This window comes from Mus musculus, chromosome 11 (genome assembly GCF_000001635.26).
Source record: "Mus musculus strain C57BL/6J chromosome 11, GRCm38.p6 C57BL/6J".
In the NCBI taxonomy this organism is placed as follows: Eukaryota; Metazoa; Chordata; class Mammalia; order Rodentia; family Muridae; genus Mus; species Mus musculus.
This window is the reverse complement of record NC_000077.6, coordinates 104,690,535-104,718,407: the sequence shown is the minus strand read 5'-3', so window position 1 is coordinate 104,718,407 and position 27,873 is coordinate 104,690,535. Positions and strand designations below refer to the sequence as shown.

The window sequence follows — 27,873 nt, the reverse complement described above, 5'->3', positions numbered from 1 at the left end:
TAGATAATTATAAATATACACGTTTAAAAAGCAAGATTCAAGGAGTCATTAGAAAGAGAACATTTTTTAATTAATAAAAAAGAAAACTTTCTAAATCTTGGGAAATATTCAAGTACCAGAAAATCTGAAGACTCCCATAAGATTCAACCCAAACAAGATGACATCAAGACCCATTATAGGCAAAGAACCAAACAGCAAATACAAAAGGAGAATTATTAAACAGCATGAAAGATGCCAAAGCATGGCGGGCATGGTTGTGCAGACCTGTAACCCTGACACTTGCAGGCAGAGGTAAGAGAACTCGGAGTTTAAGGTCAAAACTTGGCTACAAAGTAAGTTTGAGGATAACCCAGGATCTTGAAATCCTGAATCCCAAGGAACTAATTAGTAACATAGAGACACAAGAAAATGTAACACTCTAGTAAAAATTCATAGACTCAGATTATTACTATAATTGATGCTATGTAACTCACATATCAATATTATAGGTTTGTATGAGTGCATGCTTATACATGCACATTTATGGGGCGTGCATACATATGGTCGTGTGTGTGTGTGTGTGTGTGTGTGTGTGTGTGTGTATGAGAGAGAGAGAGAGAGAGAGAGAGAGAGAGAGAGCATGCGCGTGCATGTGTGTGCATGTGAAGCCAGAGGACAACCTTGGGTGTGGTTCCTTCCTGGGTACTATGCACCTTGGTTTTTGAGACTATGTTTCTCACTGGCCTGGAGCTTGCCAAGTGAAATAGGCTGGTGATCAGTGAGCCCCATGGATCTCTGTGGCCAGTGAACCCCATGGATCTGTCTCCCCTCTTTGGAACAAGGATTACAGAGGTGTGCTACAACACTCTTTTTCTTTCCTTTTTTAACAGCACCACAAAAAAATATTAAAAACTAAACCAAGAAAATATAAGACTCAAATGAACAAAAACATCAGAGAGAAGACATAACTAAATGCCACAGAAACCCAGATGTTCACAAATGGCTACTATAGAATATTTCACTTCAACAAATTGAATAATCTAGAAAAGGATAAATCACAAGAAATATATCATTTTCCATTTTCTATCATCATAAAGAAAATGAAATATTTAAACAGATCAATAACAAATAAAATGACAGATCAATAACAAAAGTATCATCAAAGGAAACCCCAGGATGCAATGGTATCACTAGTAAATATCAACAAACTTTTCAAGAACTAATATATAAACACATCCCAAAAATTAAAGTAGAGGAAATATTTCTAAATTCATTTTATTTTTCATGAGCTTTTGTTTTTTAATTATGTGCATATGGATGGGGTGTTCGTGTGAATGCAGATACCAAGAGTCCAAAGAAGAAGCTGGATCCTAGATCTGGAATCACAGGCAGTGTGGGTCACCCAATATAGGTGCTGGGAAAGCAAACTTGGGTCTCCTATCAGAGCAGTATATACTCTTGACTACTGAGCTGTCTCTCTCCTGCCCCTATAAACTCATAAGGCTGGGATCACTGTGACACCAAAGCCAGAAAAACACCATAAGAAACACAGATGCAAACATTTTCAACAAATACTAGCCACTGTGAAGGATCTACCACCATGTCCAAGTGGCATTTATAGTTGATATGCAAAGTTGGACCATCACATAGAAGCCTATAAATATAGTATATATTAACAGCCTAAAGGAGGACTGGCAAGATTGCTCAGTGGGTAAAGGTGCGTGCCACCAAGTTGGACAACTTGAGTTTGATCCCCAGGACCCACATCATGGCAAGATAAAACTGACTTCTGCAAACTGTCCTCTGATCTGTATGTGTGAATGGCAAACTTGTATACCCTATCTGAGACACATTAATACAATAATATAATTTAAAACTTTAAGCAATATAAAAGATAAAAATAACATGGTAATTTCAATAGATGCACAAAAAGTATTTGATAAAGCTGAACATTATTTAATGATATAACCTTTGAATGCAATAGTCTTAAACACATAAAAGCGACATATGACAAAGCCCTACCTAACTTCTTACTTGATATTGAAAAGTAGAAAACTTTTCCTTTAAGGTCAGGCTCACTCTTTCTAGCACAGCACTAGAAATCCTAGCCATAGCAATAGGGAACAGACAGGAAAGGTGACACCCAAATTGTAGGGCAGGCACAAATTGTTCCTGTTTTCAGATGACTAGAGCTTACAAATGGAAAGCTCTTTAAGATTCCATTACTACACATAATAATGAATTCAGAAATTCTCCATATAAAAATCAAAAGATCAAAAACATAAACTAAGATCTCGAACCATGAATCTACTTGAAGAAAACACAGAAAAATGTTTCAAGCCATTAATAAGGGCAACAATTTTTATATGATGCCAAAAGGAAAAAAAAACAGGTAAATGGGATTATATTAAACTAAGACACTTCTAGATAGCTTAGGAAACAGTAGTTTGCAGACTGAAAGAAGAATTTGAGAAACATTCATCTGAAAAATAATCCATTTCTAAAATACATATCTGTTTTTATAAAACCAAGTAATACAATTAAATGTTTCTCTATTAGTTAAACACAAAGACAACATCGGATAGGGAAGTGAAGAGCCTAGAAAATAAGCAACAGGGAAGCCTTGAATGTAAACGTCCAGAAGATGCAAAGATCAACAAAATCCAGTAGTTCCCCAGCATGCAAGTTGTCGGAACTCTGTATCCGAGTACTGAAAGACAAGTTTGGGCATTAAGACAGCGCTGACAGAATATCTGGTACACCCAAACTTACAAAGATAACTGTTGGACATTTGAGAACATTTGAGGTCAAATCAGTAGTAAAGATGCTTTTAAAAAAGAACAAGCAGATAAATAAATGACAATTATTAATTCGAAGAATGGGATTAATGTTATACAATCAGAAAGAAGTGCTATGTACCTCAGCTATACGCAGTGTTCTCAGAGGTTTATTAACATCAGGACTGAATGTGGCGCTCCTTACATTGGTCATAAGCATCTTGGAAGAATAGACTTGTGTGTGAGAAGTGTGGATGCTGAGGACAGAACAGGAAGCTCACACTCTCAAAAATTTGAAAAATTCTTAAAAGTTTGACAGTTCCTAATACAAATAATTATCTTCGATCAAAAAGTGTGTCCATTACAAAAGTTATCATACTTTTTCACATAAGTGTATATATTTGTCAATTAATTTTAGTAAAAAAAAAATCAACAATAAATTCTAAGTATGGAGAGCAAGGAGTCAGCTAAAATAGTCAAATAATTGCTGTCCCTGGAAAACCTAAGTTGGGGGAAATTGAAGATAGAGCTTGTTTTTGTAATAAGCTTAACCAAACTGCAGAACTTTTATAATTATTGGGATAACCTTGACAAATTTATGTTTGAACAAATGAATATTTGAAATGTGGCATGAAGTACATCAAAAGATCAAAAGGGATGTAATTAATGAAGAACTGTACCAAATAATCAGAAATAGTAAAGACTGTGTGAAGAAGTAGTGTCAGTGCGATACTCGTAGTAAGATGTGAAGAAGGAATGCTTACAGGATGTTATATTTTGGCCTCCCTGATTAGAAAGTTAGGAATAGAGGTTTACTCCCCATTAAAAGATTTTTTTTTAACTGTAGGCTAGAAGCTAACTTAAAGATTACTTATAAACAAAAGGTAGAGCCACATGAGATGCCTTACAAACATCTTCATACTGCCGTTGTAGTTCATCCAAAGTAAATATAATGTCTCCAATGTCCATAGTGTGGTAATCTGTAATAGAAAGAGGAATTTAAAGTATTTGCATTATTTTTGAACATAGATATAGCTGCCAACCTGGATACAATACGAATATGATTCAGAAGCGTGGGAAAGCGGCATCAGGGGGGCAGCCACTATGAGCTTTGAGTACTATCTGAAACTGTTCACTAGTAACTCAGTACACAATGAAGTAACAAATTAAGACTGTAGTTTTCTTCATTAAAGGAAAGAATCGCACTTTAAGTGTCTATGGTAGATAATCTGGTTAGCATTTTATAATATTTTTTGATGATTTACTATAGATAGAACTTCAAGCATTTACTCCTTTGTCTCAGTTTCTAGACTGTGAGCTCAAGAAAGGAGAATGCGTATTTCAATTATTTCCCCAACTCTTAGCAAAACATCTACTTCCTACCACTTAAAAATGATTTTGATGGGACTGGAGAGATGGCTCAGTGGTTGAGAGCACTGACTGCTCTTCCAGAGGTCCTGAGTTCAATTCCCAGCAACCATGGAGGCTCACAACCATCTGCAACAAGATCTGATGCACTCTTTTGGTGTGTCTGAAGAGAGTGACAGTGTATAAATAAAATCTACTCAAGAGCATCTAAAGAGTCAATCCCTCTACATGTGTATCATAAGTGATGTTCCAAATCTTTGTGTCCCTTAATATGTAAGCCAAACAGCTTGAGACCTACCCCCATACCATATGGTATCAAAAATCTATATCCACCTAAATACTGAAGGCTCCTAAGCAGTTTTTATTTCTGAAGTCAACTTTTCTACCCTCGTAGATTGTTTTTGCTTTATTTTTGATTTAAAATCTGATGCTATAACTTAAGTTGGCCTGGAACTGACTGTATAGTCCCTGCTGGCCCCAAACTGGAACAAGTATGGGAATTACAGGCATGTACTAGGATCACAGGCATGTACCAGTATAATATCCATGTGTGGGGATCACAGACATGTGCCAGGATCGCACACATGTGACAGGATCATAGACATGTGCCACCACACACACCCAGCTCCCATAGATCCTTAATCTTACGCCACCATCCACAGACTCTATCTTCTCTCCATCATAAGGAGAACCAACACAGAACTTAGAAACCTTTCTGCTTTCATCAGTGTCTCCCAATTATTTGTAACTAATGAGAAAAGCATACAATTACGTTTCAGTCTGAATTTGTACTGATCCCAATCCATCTACTTCTCCATCAATCTTCTACTTCTAAACCATAACTCTGTGCCAAGTTTCTGTTATTTTCTCATTGTGTGTACTTTAACTTGTCTCTCTGCACAGTTTAGGTACTGCCCAGTTGATTTTAACTCTCATGATCAAACACATCTATTTAAACAATTTTCATGGGTCCTGGAGATAGATATAGCACTGGCGGAGTGTTTTGCTAGCATGCCTGAGGTACTCCCAACACACAGGGGTGATTTTAATATTGAAAGGCAAGAAGCTTCTGTGTGATAATGTATGGTGTGTGTATGAAGAGAGGAATAGTCAAGGACATTTTTTAAAAAACAATGGCTATTTGGCAGGAAAAGGTACCATATGTAGCTGCAATTCTAAAAGGACACAGAAATCAAGAATGGGTTCTGAAATAGAACTGAAGATCTAAATAAATGGCAGCTAATACAAGGCAATTTTCCTAGTAAATGTGCCTATAACCAAAGCAACCTGACAGGAAAGTATTCATCACTGAAGGAAGTCAGGACAGGAACTCAAACAGAGCAGGAACCTGGAGGCAGGAGCCGATGCAGAGGCCATGGAGGGATGCTACTTACTGCTTTGTTCCTGTGGCTTACTCAGCCAGCTTTCTTACAGAACCCAGGACCATCAGCCCAGGGATGGCACCACCCACAATGGGCTTACCTATGGCCTGTTATAGAGGCACTTTCTCAACAGATATCCCCTCTGATAACTTCTGATAGCTTCTGTCAAAGTAACATAAAACTAGCCAGCACAGCCTGGAATATCACCTCAAATGTTCTTTATCCTCAGAGCTGTTGTTGAACATTACACCAGGAGGGTAATATGACCAGATCTGTGCTTTGATCATTCTGCCCAGAGTGCAAAAGGATCAAAGCTGTTATGGGTAGACTTGGGAGGCTGAACTGCCGTAGTCTCAAAGAAAAGGTACGCTCATTAAAGTGGATTAAAGTAGGGCAGTATGTCTCAGAAATATCTCAGAGTTTAAACTAAGAGAACTGTACAATGTAGACTCGTTGAAGATGACTCCAGCTTCTACTTCACCCCCCTATTTATAATTACAAGCTCTCTGATAGATGTTTGCAGCCAATTTCTACAGAAATCCTTTGAGACGACTTTTATTTGCTCAGTCTACCTTCCCAAATCACATGGAGATCTGGAGACCTGAAGACTTAGATGAGAATCCATAAATCAAAACATAAGGTTCTACAATATTCCACATAGATCAGTTGTCCTGGTAGGGCAGACCCTAAAGACTATCAAACAATATGGCTTGAAATTTGTCTCTGGAAGTCTCCTCTTTTATGAATACTACACACACTTATCATGCAAGAGCTCACCATAGATAATAACCCAGAGCTCTGGGAGGCCAAAGCAGAAGGATTTCCACAAATTCAAAGCCAGCCTAAGGCTACAGAATGATTTCTGGGCGAGTCTGAGATACAGAGTGAGATCCTGCCTCAAAAACACAAAGGCGTGGGGCTGGAGAAATGAGTTAAGAACACGTCACACACGCAGAAGACCAAAGCTCAGTCCACAGCACCCACATGGCGGCTCACAGCTGTCTGTAAGCTCTGGTTCCAGGGGATCCAATCCCTTTCTGGCCTCTGTGGGTACGTGCATGTGGTGTGTATACATATCTGTAGCCCAAACAACTTATGCAGATAGATAAATAGCAAACTTATGGAACTATTCATAGCTCAGTTCTAGCTCCTCTGTGTCCAACAGCAGCAGCCTTACGCAAGGCTGACTATAGGTATTCACCACAGAGCAGTATCATTTCTATGGTCCTCTCTACACTATAACTGTGTTTTATTCACCTTTATTGTTATCTTTATTCCACCTATCATTACTCCAGGCATAGTAGGTATTAAATAACTAACTGGCTTGTTGAATGAATAAATCATTTCATCAATCACTAACCAATCTATTGTAGGCTGTCTATCCTCTGGGCAAATATCAGCATGATATAGAACATCTCATAAATTTGTATAAAATTTGAAGTCAAGCTGTGTTGCATAGAGGATAATCAGACAGGATAGGAAATGTTAATCAAAATGACACAAGAATAATAATTCTCTATTAATTCAAGAACTCTGTGTCTCATTTCTGAAGTCAACAGTCCTCCTTTGTCCTATAAGAAATGACTCATTTATAAAGACAAGAAATGACCACTGAAAACAAGATGAGGCTGGATGTTTTAAGATTTTAATTTCTAGTTTATTTTTATTGTGTGTATACATATATATGTATATATACATATGTGTGCATATATACATATATATGTCACATTGTGTGGTCAAGTATTCGTGCTAACAAGGCAAGCCCTTCACCAACTGAGCTATCTCACCACCTCAGTGTTGCAATGTGTGTGTGTGTGTGTGTGTGTGTGTGTTAAGATTAAGTCTTACTATGTGACTAACCCTGGTTGGCCAGAAACTCATAGAAACCAGACTCCTGGAGGTCTGCCTACCTCTGCCTCCCAAGAACTGAGATTAAAAGTGTTTTGAGACCCTGCCTGGCCATGATGAGATTTTTTTTTAATTCATTTTATGAACTTTCAAAAATATATCAAACTAGAACAACTGTAGAACATTCTCGTGTGTCTTCCACGCTGATTTTTTTTTATGCCGGTATCAGTAAGCAGTACCAGTAGCAAACGGTAAAGTCAAGGGAGAAAAGAAGACATGAAGGCTAATAGTGTGTGGCAGAACTGATTTGAAAAAGTCAGATAACTCACTGTCCTCATAAGCATGCTGTATCACATCCTTGATCATCTCGGGGTTCACTGAGATATCCATGCTTTCCAAAACAGCAGCCACGTCAGTGGTGGCCACTCGGCCACTTTTCACCTTAGAAAATATCTTCAAGGCATTTTGAAATTCTGGAGGGAAAAAAAATGAACAAAAGTTATGGAACTGCAAGAATGGACAGCTCTTCCCGGAGAACAGCCTGATTTCGTACCAGTCACCTAGTGAGGAAAAGGTTACCCCAGGCGCACAGGTTTCGTTGTGACATTCCATACACACACACACACACACACACACACACACACACACACACACACACACACCATACTTCCACCATATTCACCTGCATTCCCCCCTCTTGCTCCCGATCTGAACACTCACCCTTCCCTTCCCCCTCTACTTTCAAGTCTTTTGTTGCTACTGTGGAACGGATGTTTAAATATGGCTACTTATAGGATCTTGAGTAAGGAATTATTTATAGGATCTGGGCACCTTACCAGTGAGGAAAATAGGGAGAGATCTCTTGATTCCCGATAGTATGCTTTGATGGTTTGTTTTGTTTGGGGGTATTTTGTTTGTTTGTTTGTTTTTTAGATTCTGTAAGACCTAGGCTCTCTGATTCTCCCTTGCTACTAATTGGTCATTTGTGTGCCTTGAAAACACATTTGTATTACATATACATGTATTTGTGAGCAACAGTGGTGTTTTAGAAAGTATTCTAACTGGATGTAGTGGTGCAGGCTTGTAATCCAAGTTCTTAGGAGGCAGAGCTGGGGAAATCAAGAATTCACAGCCAGCCTCAGCTACATAGCAAATTCAAAATCAGTCTAGATGACAAAAGACCCTGTCTCAAAATAGGATAAAAATATTCTAAAGTGAATATTAAACTTATAATAAGCTAGAAAGAGCTGAAGTTCTTTTAGAGTTCAATGCTTAGACATCTTATATCTAAATTTTAGATAATATATTATTTTTTATTTTGTTTTAAAAGGAATATGGGAAATATGAGATCTTGACTACTCTCAAGACATTTTGACCATAAACACAAAATAAATATTGCTAATCCCAAGAAGAGCTTGCTGACAAGAGCCTGGTATAGCTGTACCCTGAGAGGCTCTGCCCAAGCCTGACCAATATAGATGCAGATGCATGCAGCCAGACATGGGACTGAGCACAGGGACCCTATTGGAAGAGTTAGGGTAAGACTGAAGGAACACCCCTAGGAAGAACAATAATATCAATCAGACCCCTGAGAGCTCCCAGGGACTAACCACCAACCAAAGAGTACACAGGGGGTGCCCGTGGCTCCAGCTGGATATGTAGCAGAGGACTGCCTTATCAGGCATCACTGGGAGGGGAGCCCCTCAGTCCTGTGGAGGCTCGATGACCCAGGGTAGGGGAACGCTGGGACGCTGAGGCAGGAGTGGGGGGGAGCACCCTCATAGAAGCAGAGGGAAGGGGAGGGGATGGGGGTTTGTGGAGGAGAAAACTGGGAAGGGGGATAACATTTGAAATGTAAATAAATAAAATAACCAATAAAAAATGAACATAAATAAATAAACAAACTCAAGAACTAGGCACTAAAATATAAGCGATACTTTATAGCTATGAAGTATTACAAGTCTACACACATAGGTGGATAGAAAAAAAGGCTTTAAGTTGGATGACAACTAAACAAAGAAGCCCAGTATCATGGGAACTTGAAGGAAAATCTAAATAGGAGGTAGAGAATCAAAAGGGGGTGGGGGGAAATAAAGCAAGTATCTTATCTATTGTACACAGTCAGGCATTTAATAACTTTGGGTGAGTGAATTAAAAGCAGTTTTGCTTGCATTTCCTGGAATAAGAATACTACACCACACTCTCGTATTCTCAAGTCTAAGACAACACAGTCTGATTGACTGTAAAATACATGATCCCAAGGACTGAGCTAAGAAATTGATCTTGCCTAATGGGAATGGAAAACACTAGCAGTCTCAGAGTTTTGGAAGTATTGTTTCTATAACTAACATCAACAGTGCTTACAATAGCTTCATTGTTTACTTGTAATCCAAAATAAATAACTGAGAAGTCAATAAGTATCTGAAGGTTCAGGGAGAAGTTACATGCTGATTTTTAATAGAGTGGAGAAAGAACTATCGGTGGAGAAGAAAACACAACTTCAACCGAAAACAAGCACACACAAGAACAAAAATGCATACACAAAAATGGAGGTTTGCCTGAATAGAGGTTTGTGGTTAACCAGGGAAAGAAGATGCTTTTTATAAAATATTCTGTAGAGAAGTTTAGATAATCAAAATTATACCAGTCTCAGGGCCAGTGAAATGGCTCCACAGGTAAAAGTGTTTAACTAACAGGTCTGACAACCTGAGTTCAGTCCCCCAGAACTCATGTGGAAGGGGAGAACTGAATCCGCAAAGTTTGAAAGTTGTCCTCTGACCTATACACACACACCATGGTGTGCATGTGCGAGCATGTGTGCGCGTGCGAGCGTGTGTGTGCGCGCGCGAGTGCGAGCGTGTGTGCACGCGCGTGTGCGAGCGTGTGTGTGTGCACGCGCGTGTGCGAGCGTGCATGTGTGTGTGTGTGTGTGTTTGTGTGCGCGCGCGCGAGCATGTGTGTGTGCGTGCACACATGCACTCTTAAGTGCTGAACCATCTCTTCAGCCCCTGATTTGTTTTTGTCATAAAAAACATTTAAAAACTTAGATTAGGGCCAGTAAGATGGCCTAGTAGGTAAAAGCATTTGCTACTCAAGTCTGACAACCTAATTTAATTTCTGGATCACACACACACACAATTTTTTTTAAATGACTCCATCTAAGGGCAAGGGAGATGGTTTGGTTGGTTAAAAGCTTACCACAAAGTGTGAAGACCTGAGTTCTGGTCCCCTGAGACGCCCTTAGACCAGGCATGGTTTCACTGGTCTGTAATCCCTGTGGTGAGAAGCAGAGGGCTAGAAACCAGTGAGCCTAGTGTACCCAGTAGGAAGAACAAGAGGCTGTCCCAAATAAGGTAGAAAGCCAGACTCAGCACTCAAGTTGTCCTCTGACCCCTATGTGTACACCTATATATACACAAGAACATAGACATACATAAAAAAATGAAATAATTCATCTAGTTGTTTACCAGTTACATACGGAAAAACAGGAGTTTAACAATAGAAAATTATACTGCTGCAGTGACCCAGGGGTCAGTGTGTGTGTGTGTGTGTGTGTGTGTGTGTTTCAGAGATTTTGAATTAGGTTGTCAAGTTTGAGTAGCAAATGCTTTTACCTATTCAGCCATCTTACTGGCTCTAAATTGTTAAATGTCTTTAATGACAAAACGAAAATCAGGGGCTGAAGAGATGGTTCGGCAGTTAAGAGTGCTTGCCACTCTCAGGGAACTCCAGTTTGGTACCCAGGACTCACACCAGGTCCATGGTATCTGATGCCCTCTTCTGGCCTCTGTGGGTACCTTCACACATATGGGAGAGAGAGGGTGAGAGACAGAGACAGACAAAGACAGAGATGACAGTCAGTCAGACAGACAGACAGACAGAGAAAAAGAGATTCACATTAAAAAAACTTTTTAAAAACTCCTGTCTAATTTGTGTACTCTATCAAGTAAAAGAACATGAGGTTCTAAGAAGACAGAAGATGCTCTCTCTAGCCCTACATTGAAACCGGTTGCTATCCAAACCATTCTCTTTTATACTTTTGATCGATATTATCTTTACCTGGGTCCTGAGAGGATGATGGAGAAGTGTCATTCATGACCTTAAGGAACTCTGTAAAATCCAGGATTCCATTAACTATAAAAAGGGTTCAGAATCAAGGAGACAGAGAGCGTCAGAAAACTCATTAAGCTTAAAATGCAAACAGAAAACGTGAGTGTAATTTACTGATATCAGAATCTCGTTGCCTGTCCACAAGAGCCATCGCACATTTCCATTCTATAGAGAATAGACATATATATATGTATATAAAAGAGAGAGACCTGACCAGGAAAGAACTTAAATACCATATTAAATAATAAACAGTATTTCCATAATTGAATGCCAAGGATCAGGGATTATCAGCACTTTCCTGATCTTTATTCATGGTTCCATCAAATTTATATTTGTAACTTGCACTTGTGGAGGGATATCTGCATGTAAGTGTAAGTTTGGGCAGAGGTCAGAAGAGGGCATCAGATCTCTGGGAGCAGAAGTTACTAATGGTTTTGAACCATGCAGCATGGATGCTGGGAACCAAACTCTGGCCCTTTACAAAACAGCAAATATTCTTAATTGCCCCCAGACATCTCTCTAGCCCCCAAAATGACACATAACAAAAAAAGTATGCCAGCTTCTGCAAGTCATATTCAGAAATCAAAGTGAAACCAAAGGGCCCATGGGTATTTGTACTTTTCATTGACATTTTTTCTCCTTTGGACTTTCAAGACAGGGTCTCAGGTAGCCCAGGCTGGCCCAGAACATATTATGTAGCCAATGATAACCTAATTCTTCTGTTTTGACCTTCCAAGCACTGGGATAAAAGTTGTTTCCCACCACACCCAGCTTCTCTTTTAGGCATGTACACAGTCACACCCAGTTTTTTATAGATGCTTGGCTTCAAACTCAGGTCATTAGCCTTGCATGCAAGTGCTCTTACTCACTGAGCCATCTTGCTAGCCCTCATTGTAATAATCAATCTCTTCATCCATACATTAAAGGATCTCTAATATGTAATTTAGGGTTTTTGGATGATACCCAGGAGCTGGGTTATAGGGTAGTTCTCATTTCTCTCTCTCTCTCTCTCTCTCTCTCTCTCTCTCTCTCTCTCTCTCTCTGACATTCTGACATCATTCAATGTAAGCTAGACTAATGTAAATGACAAATATTTATAACCACCAAGATATGGTGTGTTTTTCTTGACTCCTAAAAATTGTGACGTATATAATCAGGCATAGAATGTTGACGTCGGGCTGGTGCGATAGCTCAGTGGGTAAGAGCACCCGACTGCTCTTCCAAAGGTCCAAAGTTCAAATCCCAGCAACCACATGGTGGCTCACAACCATCTGTAATGAGATCTGACTCTCTCTTCTGGAGTGTCTGAAGATAGCTATAGTGTACTTACATATAATAAAAATAAATAGATCTTTAAAAAAAAAAAAAAGAATGTTGACGTCATGATGTGTACTCCACCTGACTATAAAACATTAGGAAATTTTTTTTTCTGTGCTTCTTTTAAATAAATCAAAACCTTCGAAACATAATTTGGCATAAACTATCTTCCCACAGTCAGTTTTGAAAATTGTAAGGAAATCAAATTTAAAAGTTACACACATCAAGGCATGTATCATGACAGACTTGGAAAGAAGTCCCACATTCACCGGTGACATAGTGGACGTGAAGCTGTCTTCTTCCTGGAATAAGCAGCCCAACTCGATGGCAGTGGAGCCAGGAGACGTCACTGGCAGACCGAGGCCTTCCACTGGCTTTCACTCTCATATGTCAAAGCGCTTATTCCAGAAAGATTCAGGCAACAGAAAAACAAAACATGATGTAGCTTCACAGCCTAACAGCATACAAATGATTAAGCAAACAAGAGGTAGATACAAAAATACAAAAGGAATCTTTTTATATAATATTGATATAAAAATCAAGATTATATACATCATGATAAACTTTGTAAAAAAAAATTTAAATAGATATTTAAATACCCTGAAAACATATCCATAACACTGAAAGTATATAAAAGGGAATAAAAACCCATGCCTTTAATCCCAGCACTTGGGAGGCAGAGGCAGGTGGATTTCTGAGTTCAAGGCCAGCCTGGTCTACAGAGTGAGTTCCAGGACAGCCAGGGCTACACAGAGAAACCCTGTCTCAAATAACCAAAAAAAAAAGGACTCGGCGGGATAGAACTTTCCTCAAACTGGAGAAACTGAAAAATTGGGCTGCTTTGTGGACTTTATGACTAGATGCAAATCACTGTGAAGATCTTGGGTTTCATCTGGGGAGACTGGCTCAGATATTTATTACATCGTTAATGTGGCATCACTATTAAAATAACTAAATGAAAGTAGTCCCTTTGTAGTTCAATGATGAAACTGTATCAAAGTCCAGACCAGTAATCAATCCAACTACGTTCACCTGAGGCATCGCTTTTTAGTCGTTGTAAACCATGCTTTTAAAACGCTATAAAAGCTTCATGTTGTATTTGCCGTTAAGCTTTCCTATCATCATCTATAATTAACCAGATAAACATAACTGACATTCATGCGTGCAGGATGAGACAACTTACCATCGATGCTAACGGCCTTCAGCGCCTGACGAACTTCTGAATCACTGGTAGAAATCTTCAAGGCGTGAAGGACCACTGGCAAGTCGTTCACGTAAATCTTACCGCTGCGAACTTTACTGAAAATGAGACAGCCCTTGGAAAGGGCTGCACACACAGAGAACACTTGGTTAATTACAGTGAGCAGCCAGCATGACTGCCCCACACTCCCACAGGAGAAAGACTCGTGCGATTGCCTGCCCAGGCTTTCCCTTTCAGATCTAACTGTGATTTAGGTATGTCCAGAAGAGTAAGCCTTTCCTCTCTGCTCCCGCAGCACACGGGGTGCATTGCAAACAGCACGTTTTATGTTCTTGTTGTTTCTAGAAGACAAGGTTTTTCATTTTTCCTCTTTCCAGCGATACTGTATAGATTCTCCTCCCCCTCAAAATTAAAAAAAAAAAAAAAAAGGCTGTCGAATTGAATTTTGTTTAGCTCAGTGAAGACAATATTCAAGAAAAAGATCCAATAGCCAGGAAAGTCGGGGTAGGATGATTAAAATTCAGGGCCTGCCTGGGTTGCATAGTGAGTTCCAGGTCAACCTGGGAGGGAGGGAGGGAGGGAGGGAGGGAGGGAGGGAGGGAGGGAGGGAGGGAGGGAAATGGGCAAATATAAAAGGAGGAAGTCATAGAAAAGGGGGTGGGAGAAAGGAAATTAATAACAATAAAGGGGGTTGGAGGAACGGAGGTAGAAGACAGACAGTTCAGTAAAATGGGAAGCAAAAATAATGGGGTACTAACGAAAACAGAAAGTATTTAAGAAGAGTCGCTGGGCTGGAGCTGTGGCTCAGTGATTAAGAACCCCCTGGTGTTCTTCCAGACTAGGTTTCCATTCTTTGCAGCTCACAACTGTCTGTGAATCAATCCAGTTCTAGGGCATCGGATGCCTCTGCTGACCTCCATGAACACACACATGGTGCACAGACATACATGCAGGAAAACCAAACACACACATTTAAAAAAGAAGAAGGAGGAGGAAGACGAGGAGGAAGACGAGGAGGAGGAGGGAGGGGGAGGAAGAATAGTAACGGAAAGGGAAACTTCAAATACAGAGCATAACAAGACTTAACTGTGACTTTTATCTCAGCACTTGGGAGGCAGAGGCATGGGGATCTCCATGAGATCCAGGCCAGCCTGATCTACATAGTGGGCTAGAGTTACATTGTGTGACCAAGTCTCAAGTACATATACACATAGCATATATAAATATATATTTGTTGTTTATATTATATGCACTTATATATACTTATGTTATACATTATCTATATGAACATATTGTATATTTATCACATATATCATTAATATATAAATGCATATATATATATGACCCTGCAGAAGCAGAAATAAATAAGTATAAATGAAATGTAAAGGGATTGGTCTGCTGAAAGGGAACCATTTCTGAAGAGAGAGAAGGGGAGACTGTGAAAGGTGTTTATAAGTCTGTGGATATTAAGCAAGAATTGTTGGAAGTCTTCCCAGTAGTTTTTATTACCTCTCTATGAAGAAACAAACCTATATGATGTAGCAATCCTACCTCTGAGCTTTTATTTTTAATAAACAGTGGAATCAGCTACACTGGGAATGACAGCAGCATACCTACAATCCCAGCACTTGGAAGTCAGAGCAGGCCAGTCAGAGGCAAAACTCGTTCTCTGCCTCATTGGGAGTCTGAGGACGGCCTAGACTACATGAAGCTATCTCATCCCTCACTTCATTTTAAGTCTGAGGGCAGCCTGGGCTACATAAAGCAGAAACTGAAGGAATGACCATCCAGAGACTGCCCCACCTGGGGATCCACCCCATAAACAACCACCAAACCCAGACACTAGTGCAGATGGCAACAAGATCTTGCTGACAGGAGCCTTATATAGCTGTCTCCTGAGAGGCTCTGCCAGTGCCTGGCAAATACAGAAGTGGATACTCACAGTCATCCATTGGACAGAGGACAGGGTCCCCAGTGAAGGAGCTAGAGAAAGTACCCAGGGAGCTGAAGAGGTCTGCAGCCCCATAGAAGGAGCAACAATATGAACTAACCAATAACCCCAGAGCTCCCTGGGACTAAACCACCAGTCAAAGAAAACACATGGTGGGACTCAGGCTCTAACTGCATATGTAGCAGAGGATGGCCTAGTTGGTCATCAATGGGAGGAGAAGCCCTTGGTCCTGTGAAGGCTCTATGCCCCAGTATAGGGGGAATGCCAGGGCCAGGATGTGGGAGTGGGTGGGTTGGGGAGCAGGGGAGGGGATAGGGGATTTTCAGAGCGAAAACTAGGAAAGGGGATTACATTTGAAATGTAAATAAAGAAAATATCTAATAATAGAAAAAAAGCTATCTCATCCTCCACCTCTTTGTGAGTCTAAGGACTGCCTGGGCTAATAAAGCCATCTCACCCTTCACTTCATTGCGAATTTGAGGCCAGCCTGGCTCACATGGAGCTATCTCATCCTCTGTCTCATTGTGGGTTTGAGGCCTGACTGGGCTACATGAAGCCATAAAATAAATAAATAAATAAACACTTTAAATCAGAATCTCAATAAGATAGCACCTCCATACCTGTGACCAGCAGTATTCACAGTTGCCAAGACATAGAATCAAAATACAAAAACTACAGCCATCAAAAGATTAATTAATTTTTAAGCAAGGTATATACACAGAATATTATTCACTTAGTTGTTTTTTAAATAAATAAATAAATAAAAGAACTATTGTAATATGAACTGATAAGAACAAGCTGGAAGATGCTGCACTTAGTGAAATAAGCCAGTCACAGCCAGTCACAGCCAGTCACCAGGGCAGACCAGTCTACTTACACCACTTATCTGAAACAGTTCAATCTAAAAAGCAAAGACTAAATAGTGGTTGTTAAGGACTTAGGGGAGGGGGAAAAGAGGCATAAATGGGCATAAAGTTCCAATTGCATATGATAAACTCTAGAGATCTTCTGTACAATATTATATGCATAAAGAGCAACCCTACATGGTATACTTAAAAGATGTTGAGGTAGTTCTCATGCTAAATACTGTTGAAAAGAAATGGAAAGTAAAACGTTTACTTTCATAGATTTTAAATAAGCAAGTCATGTGTGTGCATACGTGCAAGTGTGCGAAGGTCAAAGTTCAGCCTCAAATGTCATTCTTCGTGAGCCCTCTGCTTGTCTTCTGAGACAAGGTCTCTCACTGAGACCTGAGGCTTGCCAATGAGGCTAGAGTGGCTGGCCAGCGAGCTCCAGGGATCTGCCTGCTTCTGCCTTCAAGGGCCGGGATTACAAGCGTGCACAGCCATGCCAAACTTATGAATATAAACGCTGGAGCTGGCTCGTGCCACGTTCTCACGCTAGCCTGGCAAGCACTTGAGCAACAGCTCTTAGAGAGAACTGGAGACCTAAGACAAAAGCAAACTTTAAATTTTTATATATATCTTTAATACAGCCAAAGAATAGCTGATAGACGTGAGAATTTGAGGAAAACAGTAAAATTTGGAATAGACCCCAAGAAAATTAGCACAAGAAAATGGGGGCAAAAATTAAAAGGGATACCAACCAGGCCAGAAGAGTGGCAAGTCTGAGTCCAGTGTGACCTGCATAGGCTCAGGGAGAGAGGGAGGGGGAGGGGGAGGGGGAGGGGGAGGGGGAGGGGAGGGGGAGGGGGAGGGGGAGGGGGAGGGGGAGGGGGAGGGGGAGGGGGAGAAGAATGTGAGTTCTAGAATTTCTTATTACCATTTAGTTCTTGGTGTTTTAAGAATTCTTCAGGTACTTGTTCATATAATGTCAGGGAGAGGTTAGAAGGTATAACTTTTCTCCTGTCAGAGAAAGGGTCACATTAGAAAGCAGCAAAGGACATTCATTAAAAAAACAAAACAAAACAAAAACTTAAAAATAATAGCAAGCCTATAAGTATCCTGAAATCATAAGAAATTTTATTTTGCCTGATTTATTATGGTAATTGTTGAAACACGGTCTCACTAAGTTGCCCAGGCTTTGTTAAACTCACCACGTAGTCAGACTAGCCTTGAACTCTTGGTGATCCTCCTGCCTTAACTTCGCAAGTGCTGGGACCACAGGCATGTGCTCCAAATTCAACCAAGAGAACCTTCATTAAAGAATTTCCACACGGGGCTGGCAAGATGGCTCAGCAGTTAAGAACACTGACTGCTCTTCAGAAGGTCCTGAAAAAATCTCAGCAACCACGTGGTGACTCACAATCACCCATAATGAGATCTGATGCCCTCTTCTGGTGTGTCTGAAGACAGCAACAGTGTACTTATTTATAAATAAATCAATCTTTGGGTCGGATTGAGCAAGGACTGAGTGAGTGGGGTTGACTGTAGTGAGCTGAGGTCCTAAATTCAATTCCCAACAACCACACGAAGGTTCACAACCATCTGTACAGCTACAGTGTATAGATGCTTATATACATAAAATAAATAAATAAATCTTTTAAAAAATGAAAGAAAGAAAGAAAGAGAGAAAGAAAGAAAGAAAGAAAGAAAGAAAGAAAGAAAGAAAGAAAGAAAGAAAGAAAGAAAGAAAGAATTTCCACATGGTAAGAGTTGATATTTTCACCCCAAAATTCCCATCTTGCGTCTTTGTGACAATGATTCTGCATGGAGCAGAATCTGCCCTTGTCAGTATGCTGACTCCTTAGCCTCTGGCTCCAGTCCAATTTTTTCTGCTCTTAGTACAAGCCATAGTTATTCTTTAAAGAAACGTTTATAAGACAAATCAAATAAGAACATCTTTAAGCAGAAAGAAATCCCAGACTCCACCATTACCTACAAATAAAAAATCTGGAAAAGGGGATTCATTTGGTAATACTATAAAATGTAAATGACTAGAATAATAATATTAGTGTTGAAAGAAATCTAAAGAGTCAACACAATACAAGATTCTGTACAAAAATGAACAGGGAGGGGCAGAACAAATGGCTAACTGGTTAGGATCAAATGCTGCTCTTCCAGAGGACCCATGTCAGGTGGCTCACAGTCACCTATAACTCCCTTTACTGGCCTCTATAGACACTCACACATATATGTGCACACACACACAGAGAACTTTTTAAAGTTTTTTTTTAATAGGTGGAGCCAGTGCACACTTTTAATCCCAGGACTCAGAAGTCAGCAACAGGTAGAGCTCTGAGTTTGAGGCCAGTCAGGGCTATATCATAAGACCCTCTCTTTTAAATAGCTGGAAGTGAGGCCCAAGATACAATGTGAATTTCACAGAAACTGAAATAGGATATGTGGTCAATAGGATACAATCTAAGTCCTCCAACCCCACATAAAGTATTTCTGCCTCTGCCCAGGCCTTCCTAACAAATTATTGGCACTCTGCATATGGAAGAGATACACAATTGCAAGGGGAAACCCCCAAGTTCAAACCCCACACTCAAAAGTCAGAGTAGAATGATTTAAATACCCAGCAGTTGAAGCTGTACGTTGAGTTAGTGAAGGTTTGTGACTTGGCAACTTGGAAGGACTTTCTTTCTTGGTTATCTTCTCCTTTGACACCTTCAAAGAGGGAGTGGCAATCTAGAGCCCAGAGCAATTACGTTGATTAGTGAGCAAGTTCAGCCTGGCAATCCATTGACTTGAACAATAAACCCCCAGAGAGATAACCATACCACAGCATCTGGCTTAGCCATGTTCCTGCTATAAAGCTGCTTTTTTGGAATTACATTTCATGGGCACTAAAAACTTTTCAAAACTACATATTCTTTGGAAGCACCACTTTTTTTCCTTAAGTTCAAAACTAAATAACTTTTAATTAATATTTTTGATTAACAGTAATAGATTTTATAGAACAGGAGAAACCTGTGGCAAAAAAAAAAAAAAAAAGAATCTGACTCCGCTACCAGACTAGGCTCATATACTGGCCTTAGCTATATAAGCAAAATACTGTGGGGAACCAATGGTTACACAAATGATACAAGTGATTTCATTTTAGGTCATCCTTACAATTTAACGAATTAACCACTTAACAGAGCATGTATAAAAAAGATTGGGAAAACCACAAATGACAAGGGACATAGAAAAATACCACTTTAGAAGATGAGAACTCATACGTGTTTCCAATTTTACATGCAGCTTGGCCCTTGGAGCATTAACGACTGTGGAGAAAACTCAAGCACCAGGAGATTGGTGGGAGTTGGTACTGAGGCTCCATGTAGCGCTAATGTTCTCAAAAGTAATGCTCTCTATAAGAACCAGCTGGGAAAAACAACAATAACAACATTTAACCCCAAAGGAGGAGTACACAGGATAAAGACTTGCCCTGTCTCAACTCCAAGCTAGAAGAAAAAGAGAAAGAAAAACCCCTCCTTTTTAACTGGCTATCTTAAGGCATGTGTGAATGTTCAATTCAAATGCATAAGCCAAGAAAAGTGGAAGTTTTTAATTAAAGTGCTCCAAATTTGTGAAATACAAGGCAGAAATAGATGCAAATTCTCTCCAAAATAAAAAGATACCTGTTGTAGCCAGACATGGGGATGGTGCATGCCTGTAATCATGGCCCTGGAAAGACAGATGCAAGAGGAACACCAACAGTTCAAACCTTCCCGTCTACAAAAAAGGTTCCAGAATAGTCAGGGCTACACAGTGAGTCTCTCTCTCTCTCTCTCTCTCTCTCTCTCTCTCTCTCTCTGTGTGTGTGTGTGTGTGTGTGTGTGTGTGTGTGTGTGTGTGTGTGTGTGTGAGTGTGTGTGTGTGAGGTGTGTGTATGTGTGTGTATGTGAGTGTGTGTGAGTGCATGTGTGTGAGTGCGTGTGTGTGTGAGTGCGTGTGTGTGTGTGTGTGTGTGCGTGTGAGTGTGTGTGTGTGTGTCTCAGAGAAGAAGAAAATCATCACAAGGTTCTCAAATGTAGATCAATTACAAGTGAAAGAAAGGACACAGCTCACACGAGCAAGAATAACAAAGATTTGGATGCCACAAGGATTTCACACACTGGATTCACTAGACACCTTCTTGAGATAACTACAGAACATGAAGGGAGCATGACATATAGATAAACTTTAAGGAACCACTAAGTAAAACTTTTGGAAATAAAATAATCATTGGAATTTAAATCTCAATGAACAGGGTTAAACCTGTACATTAAATTTGGGTAGAAAAGCCGGGTGTGGTAGCACACGCCTTTAATCCCAGCACTCAGGAGGCAGAGGCGGGCGGATTTCTGAGTTCGAGGCCAACCTGGTCTACAAAGTGAGTTCCAAGACAGCCAGGGTTATAAAGAGAAACCCTGTCTCCAAAAAAAAAAAAAAAAAAAAACAACAACAACAAAAAAAAAAGGGTAGAAAAAATATGTTAACTACTAAATAGATAGGGAACAAAATACTAAAACCAAAATAGAGTAATAAAAACTTGTGGGGAAAAAACATGAAGCAATGTAACCCTGGGTAGTATACCCAAAGGTCCACACATTAGAGACTTTTTGCCTGGAAGGGGCTATGAGGAACCAACGGAAGCTTTGAGAGCTAGTGATGTATTGGGAGCCCCTAGGATACTTGAGGTCTACTGGTGATGGACAGCAGGACCCTGGTATCTTACTGTACATGAACAGGAGTTTGGAAAGGGAGTGATCTGTTTAGCCTTTGCTCCTCACCAAGAGTGGAGGAGAGCTGGAGAGAGGGCTCATCGGTTAAGAGCACTGACTGCTCTTCCAGAGGTCCTGAGTTCAAATCCCAGCAACCCCATGGTGGCTCACAACCATCTGTAATGGGATCCGATGCCCTCTTCTGGTGCGTCTGGAAACAGCAACAATGTACTCATAAACCTAAAATAAATAAATCTTTGGGCTGGTGAGATGGCTCAATGGGTAAGAGCACCCAACTGCTCTTCCGAAGGTCAGGAGTTCAAATCCCAGCAACCATATGGTGGCTCACAACCATCCGTAATGAGATCTGACTCTCTCTTCTGGGGTGTCTGAGGACAGCTACAGTGTACTTACATATAATAAATAAATAAATAAATCTTTAAAAAAAAAAAAAAAGAGTGGAGGAGAGGTCTCGAACTTCCAGAGCCACAACAAAAAGAAAGCTCTTACCATCTAAGCTAATTGCCTCAGAGTGTGTGTGTGTGTGTGTGTGTGTGTGTGTGTGTGTGTGTATGTTAAAGAGCATAAAGAATGGAGTGGTGTGGTCCAGTGGCAGAGGAAACCAAAAGGATGACAAAGAATTGGAGGACAGCAAGCATCCTAAAAGATGTGTTAAGGGTGGATTTGCTTGGTGTGCACAAGGCTCCAGAAATGGGAAAAAAATAAAAAATAAAAACAAAAAGGACAACAGATTGAGCTCTTCCAGACTTGAAGTGTTTATTCTCAAGTTTAAGAAGCACAACAAATAACAAGACAGACAGATAAAAAGAAGTGCAGACCTAAGTATATAACAGAGGATACAGTAAGCGCAACGTTGGTTCCATTTCTTGCCCTAATATCTGGAATCCGTATACGTGACCGTGTTTAAAGGGAAAAAAAATCTTTGCAGATGTAATGAAAATGAAGATGTCAATACAAGATGTCCAAGGACAGATGTGCTTTTACAAATAAGCACAAGATAGACTATGAGATACAAAGCCCAGGGAGAAGACCATTGAAGACCCATGCAAAGATCAGGGCAGATGTGCACCAACCAAGGAACACTGAGGGTCAGAGTTAAATGGCAAACAATAGTAACACACAACACAGTGAAAATTTTTTTAAAAAAAAGAAGTTTAAACTAAGTCAATAGGAAAACGTAAAATCTCCTAGTCTTCTAAGATCGAACGTATTATTTTTGGAAAGAAGGAGGAAAGAAAGGTCAGTTAGATATGGTGGTGCACACCTGTAGTCCCAGCTGCTTAAGAGATGGAGGCAGTAAAATCACTTGAGCCCAAGAGTTTGAGGTCGCTGTGGACAACATAGTGAGAACCTATTTGAAGCAAATAAATAAACTAAACCAAAACAACAACAACAACAAAGCAGAAATTTTTATACCACTATGAAGCAATACTCTGAAAAAGCGACCTAAAGGAGAAAGGCTTCGTTTCGAGTCATAGTTCCAAAGTGCAGTCCTTCACAGAAGGGAAGTCACCGTAGCAGCAAGAACTTGAGGAAGCTGCTCACATCCACAATCAGGAACAGAGAGCAATGAATGCATGCACACGTGCCCAGCTCAACTTCACTCCCACAGCCCAGGATCTCCTGCCTAAGGGCTGGTAGCACCCAGGGTGGACAATTCTTCCCACATCAATGTAATCAAGGAAACTTCCCCCAAAGACATGCCCAGTGTACAACTGGCACTAATCATCACAGGCATAAGAAAAGAAAAGGAAGCCAAGCAATAGTGGCCCACGCCTTTAATCTCAGCACTCAAGAGACAGAGGCAGGTGAATCTCTGAGTTCAAGGCCAGTCTGATCTACAGAGTGAGTTCCGGGTCAGCCAGAGCTACACAGAGAAATCTTGTCTTGGAAAAAAACAAGCAAGACGGGGCAGAAGAAGGAAAGGAGAAGGAAAAAAAAAAACCCAATATTTAAAATAGTAACATTTTAAAAAATAAAAAAAAATAGTAATAGTTAGTGGCCTTGTTTGTGTTAGCCAGAAGCCAGAAACAACCCAGACATCCCACAACAGAAGAATGGATACAGAAAATGTGGTTCATTTGCACAATGGAATATTACTCAGCTATTAAGAATAAGGACATCATGAGTTTTGCAGGCAAATGAATGGAACTAGAAAATATCATCCTGAGTGAGGTAACTCAGACCCAAAAGGACATGCATGGCATGCACTCACTAGTAAGTGGATATTAGCCCAAAAAGGTACAGAATACAGATACAAGATACAGTCCACAGAACTCAAAAAGGTTAACAAGCCAAAGGGCCCAAGTGAGGACTCCTTAAAATGAGGGAGAAGCAGGAGGGGGGAGGGAGGAACCTGGATGAAAAAGGAGACAGGGAAGGAAAGAGGGGAACATGGTCGGGTATTGGGTGGGGGAAAAGGACTGAAGCCCTGAGGACCAGCAGAAAGAATGGAAACAGGCAACTTTGGAAGGTAGGAGGTAGAGGGACCCTCCAGAATGTTCCAGAGACCTGGGAGGTGAGAGACTCCCAGAACTCAAAGGGAGGGACCTTAGATGAAATGCCCTACAGTGGAGAGAGGGAACTTGTAGAGTCCACCTCCAGCAGAAAGACAGGGCATCATATGAGGGATGGGGTTGCCATCCCACAGTCAAAACTCTGACCCATAATTATTCCTGTCTGAAAGAACTGCAGGGACAAAAATGGAGAAAAGCATGAAGAAAAGGGGGTTCAGCGACCGGCCCAAAGTGGGATCCAGCTCAAGGGGCCCGAAGTGGGACCCAGCTCAAGGGGAGGCCCCAAGTTTTGACACTACAACTGAGGCTATGGAGCACTCAAAAAAAGGGACCTAGCATGACTGACCTCTGAAAGATCCAACAAGCAGCTGAAAGAGTCAGATGCAAATATTTACACCCAACCAATGGACAGAAGCTGCTGACCCGTGTGGTTGAATTAGGGAAAAACTGGAAGAAGCTGAGGAGAAGAACGACCCTGTAGGAGGACCAGCAGTCTCAATTAACCTGAGATATCTTGGACACTGGACCACCAACCAGGCAGCGTACATCAGCTGATATAAGACTCCCAACACATATACAGCAGAGGACTGCCAGGTCTGGCTTTAGTTAGAGAAGATGCGCCTAACCCTCAAGAGACTGGAGGCCCCAGGGAGTGGGGAGGTCTGGTAGGGAGTCGGGGGAGTAGAGACATCCTCATGGAGGCGGGGGAGGGGGTGTTAGGGGAAGGAGGTATGGGATGTGGAACAATCAGAGGGTGGACTGGGATGGGGATAAAATCTGGAGTGTGAAAAAAAATTAAATTAAATTTTAAAAAATAATAAAACAAAAATAAAATAGGAACATTTCAACACTTGAACTAAAACATCCAGAAGCTTTGGGGGCTGGGGACAAGGGACACTTGCCAGGTTCAGACTCGCCTCCGTTCTCTTACTATGAAGCTGTACTTGCACACTTTTCTTTCTCCTGAGTTTTTTTGATCCTGAGAACTCTGTAGGTTTTTCTTCTCTGTACACGAATAACGATGTTTCATATCTAAATGGCACAGAAATTAGAATAACTGCTGAGTTGTTTTCCCGGCTTTATCTTCCTCTCGATCTTTGATTGTGGAAATTTCCAAATAGGATGCTAAGCTCTCCACGGACCATCACCCGGCTTAAATCATGGCCTAATTAGATCTTTTTATCCCTGCTCCCATCTCCTATACGTTCGAAATCCCAATATTTAGTCATCTGCATAGAGTTCATCAGTAATGCTTCATCTGTAACAATTTCGATAAAAGTATCTATCAGGTATTGTTTCTTCCTTTAAAAAAACACTTTAAAGCATCATATGACACATAAACATTAATAGGCATCTATTAGTATCACACAGACAATGGGTGTACAAGTTTCCAGTTGTCTGCTAAATAAACTTCCACGCTCCGCATCAGATGCAGTTCGCGTGCCATGCTTGCTTGGAATGTGTTTTAAATCTCCTTTCATCTACACAGCCTCTCCTTCTATTTATTATTCCTGCCAATGTTGGATCATCTATCCTGCACATTTTCCACTATTCCAGCTATTGGAAAATTTAATCCTAAGCAAAATTGTGAAGTAAGAGGAAATGTCATCATCTGCCCACTTCCTTTCTTAGCAGATACCGTGTCCTTCTTGATACTATATCCTCATTAATCCCAACCCTCCCAAGTTCCCACGCTATGAGCGTGGTACCTGCTCTTATCCCAGACACACCCCAAAGCTGTCTACGGTTAGTCACCTATACAGACCTCTGGCGTCAAAGGAAATGGCTTTCAACTATTTTGACTATGACTCACGTTCTAAAATATTTTTTTCTACTAAGAAATAGAAACAGAAAGAGACCAAATATATAAAGACTGAACTTGTTTTACAAAATGTAGCTGTGTTAAAAAGAAACATTCTAATGTCTTCAATTTCTTCTTAATCTACTTCCTTACAAAGGAAAACTTGGCAGTGACCTCTGAAACTGACGTCATGGCCCCTTAGCCACACAATTTGGAGCTTGCTACTTCTTTGCCTCACCACCCAACCCACACCTCCTTGATGAAATTAAGTCTTTCTATTTCCGACTTAATCATGGCTTCCACAGGACTGCACAGAGTTTAAGCTTTCATATTTTTAAAGTATAAACACATATAAAATTATGAATTACCTCTAGCACTTTATGAAAAATAAATGGTTTGCTATAAATAATGTATTAAAACATTGGCCCTACATCCCACTCCTTTGAGATTTGTGTCTCCCAAGGCATGAGTTTGAACACTTCAACACTAAGGAAGGAAAAGAGACACTTGCAGTATCTTCCACTCCTTGCCAGATAACTTTTATGTGGTTTTCCAGAGATAAATATTTTGATCATCGTTACCTTAGAAATGTAAATAGTGGTCAAAATGTCGTATTAAATAAAACAGAAATACAAGCATGATAGAAGACTTCAGTTCAAATGCCCTTCCAATTACAATACACAGGTAATTTCTAACTTCACGAATCCATTAGACCAAAACTTGGTAGAAAAAAAAAAAAAGATGAGGGGCTGGAGAGATGGCTCAGTGGTTAAGAGCACTGACTACTCTTCCGAAGGTCCTGAGTTCAAATCCCAGCAACCACATGGTGGCTCACAACCATCTGTAATGAGATCTGGTGCCCTCTTCTGGTGTGTGTGTCTGAAGACAGCTACAGTGTACTTGCATATAATAAATAAATAAATCTTTTTTAAAAAGGAAGGAAGGAAGGAAGGAAGGAAGGAAGGAAGGAAGGAAGGAAGGAAAGAAGGAAGGAAGGAAGGGAGAAAAAGAAAAAAATGAGATAAACCCAAAACATTTTCTCATAGTATTTCTTTCCTATAGTAAACAATTTTTCTGCCTTTAAGAAATATTAAAAATGAAGACTGTTTGCCTAGGTGTATACAGAGTGCCAGAACTTCTTTTTTAACTAACAAAAGACATCTAGGTAACTGGTATGCCAAAAAGAAACTACAGGATTCAAATGATCTAATTTCATAAACCCAAGCCCAGATGGAAGAATGCTTCTATGTCCTTCTTAAATTCTCTTGAGGACAAACGTACAGACCTATGAGCTACTGCTCCCATCTAACTGAACCTCTGTAAAAGCTTTTAGACCGCAATGGAGCTGCAACAGAAGTAAGAAGAGGTGTAAGAACAACCGTGCAGGTGCTAACACCGTGTTCCTAACAGAATGACCACAACACACACGACCCTACTGTGACACATATGTGCTGCGTGTCTGACCATTTTAAACCTGAAAAGGGATAATTTTATAATGTAAATTCAAAGTTTTTTAACTTACATTTTTTTATACTCTGGGATAAAACCCTTACTTTCAGATGAAATTTTCTTCCCTGTTGTTTTAGAAATTTTGCAGTATTTCTTAGTTTCAATATTTCTTGATATCAGCTTGGTTGTGATAGTATCCGAGCCATGAATTGATACATCAATGCTTTCTTCTGTCTGAGAATAGCCAATAATCACAGTCATGTATATGCCTCTTCACATACATATTAGATATAACATTCAACTAAAGGGAGTTTGGTTATAAAAGGATCTTATTTATTTGAACATTACTATTCTAAAAGAATATGTATCCTTTAATATAATACATAGCTATAAAATGCACAGAATTCATGAATATACATAGCTGCAAATTTTTATCAGATTTTTCAAAACAATCATTTTACCACAAAAAAAAACTATTTTCAGATACAAACCTAAGGCATGGTCCATGCAAGGAAAAAAAAACCACATTCTATTAACATTAAAGAGCATCTACTCTGTAA

General features: G+C 40.1%; 1 protein-coding gene across 1 annotated transcript in view; it reads right to left on the bottom strand.

Moving 5' to 3' along the window:
• Efcab13 (EF-hand calcium binding domain 13) overlaps positions 1–27,574 on the bottom strand; it is an 89,078-nt gene extending 61,504 nt beyond the window's left edge. The window contains exons 1-7 of the mRNA XM_030246468.1: positions 27,387–27,574; positions 24,981–25,095; positions 19,414–19,526; positions 17,716–17,798; positions 13,965–14,108; positions 7,684–7,827; positions 3,665–3,736 (exon numbers count right to left, since the gene is read on the bottom strand). Coding sequence (XP_030102328.1) covers positions 3,665–3,736; positions 7,684–7,827; positions 13,965–14,108; positions 17,716–17,798; positions 19,414–19,526; positions 24,981–25,095; positions 27,387–27,574 — 859 coding nt within the window. The remainder of the gene's footprint in view (positions 1–3,664; positions 3,737–7,683; positions 7,828–13,964; positions 14,109–17,715; positions 17,799–19,413; positions 19,527–24,980; positions 25,096–27,386) is intronic.
• Between the last annotated feature and the right edge of the window lie 299 nt (positions 27,575–27,873).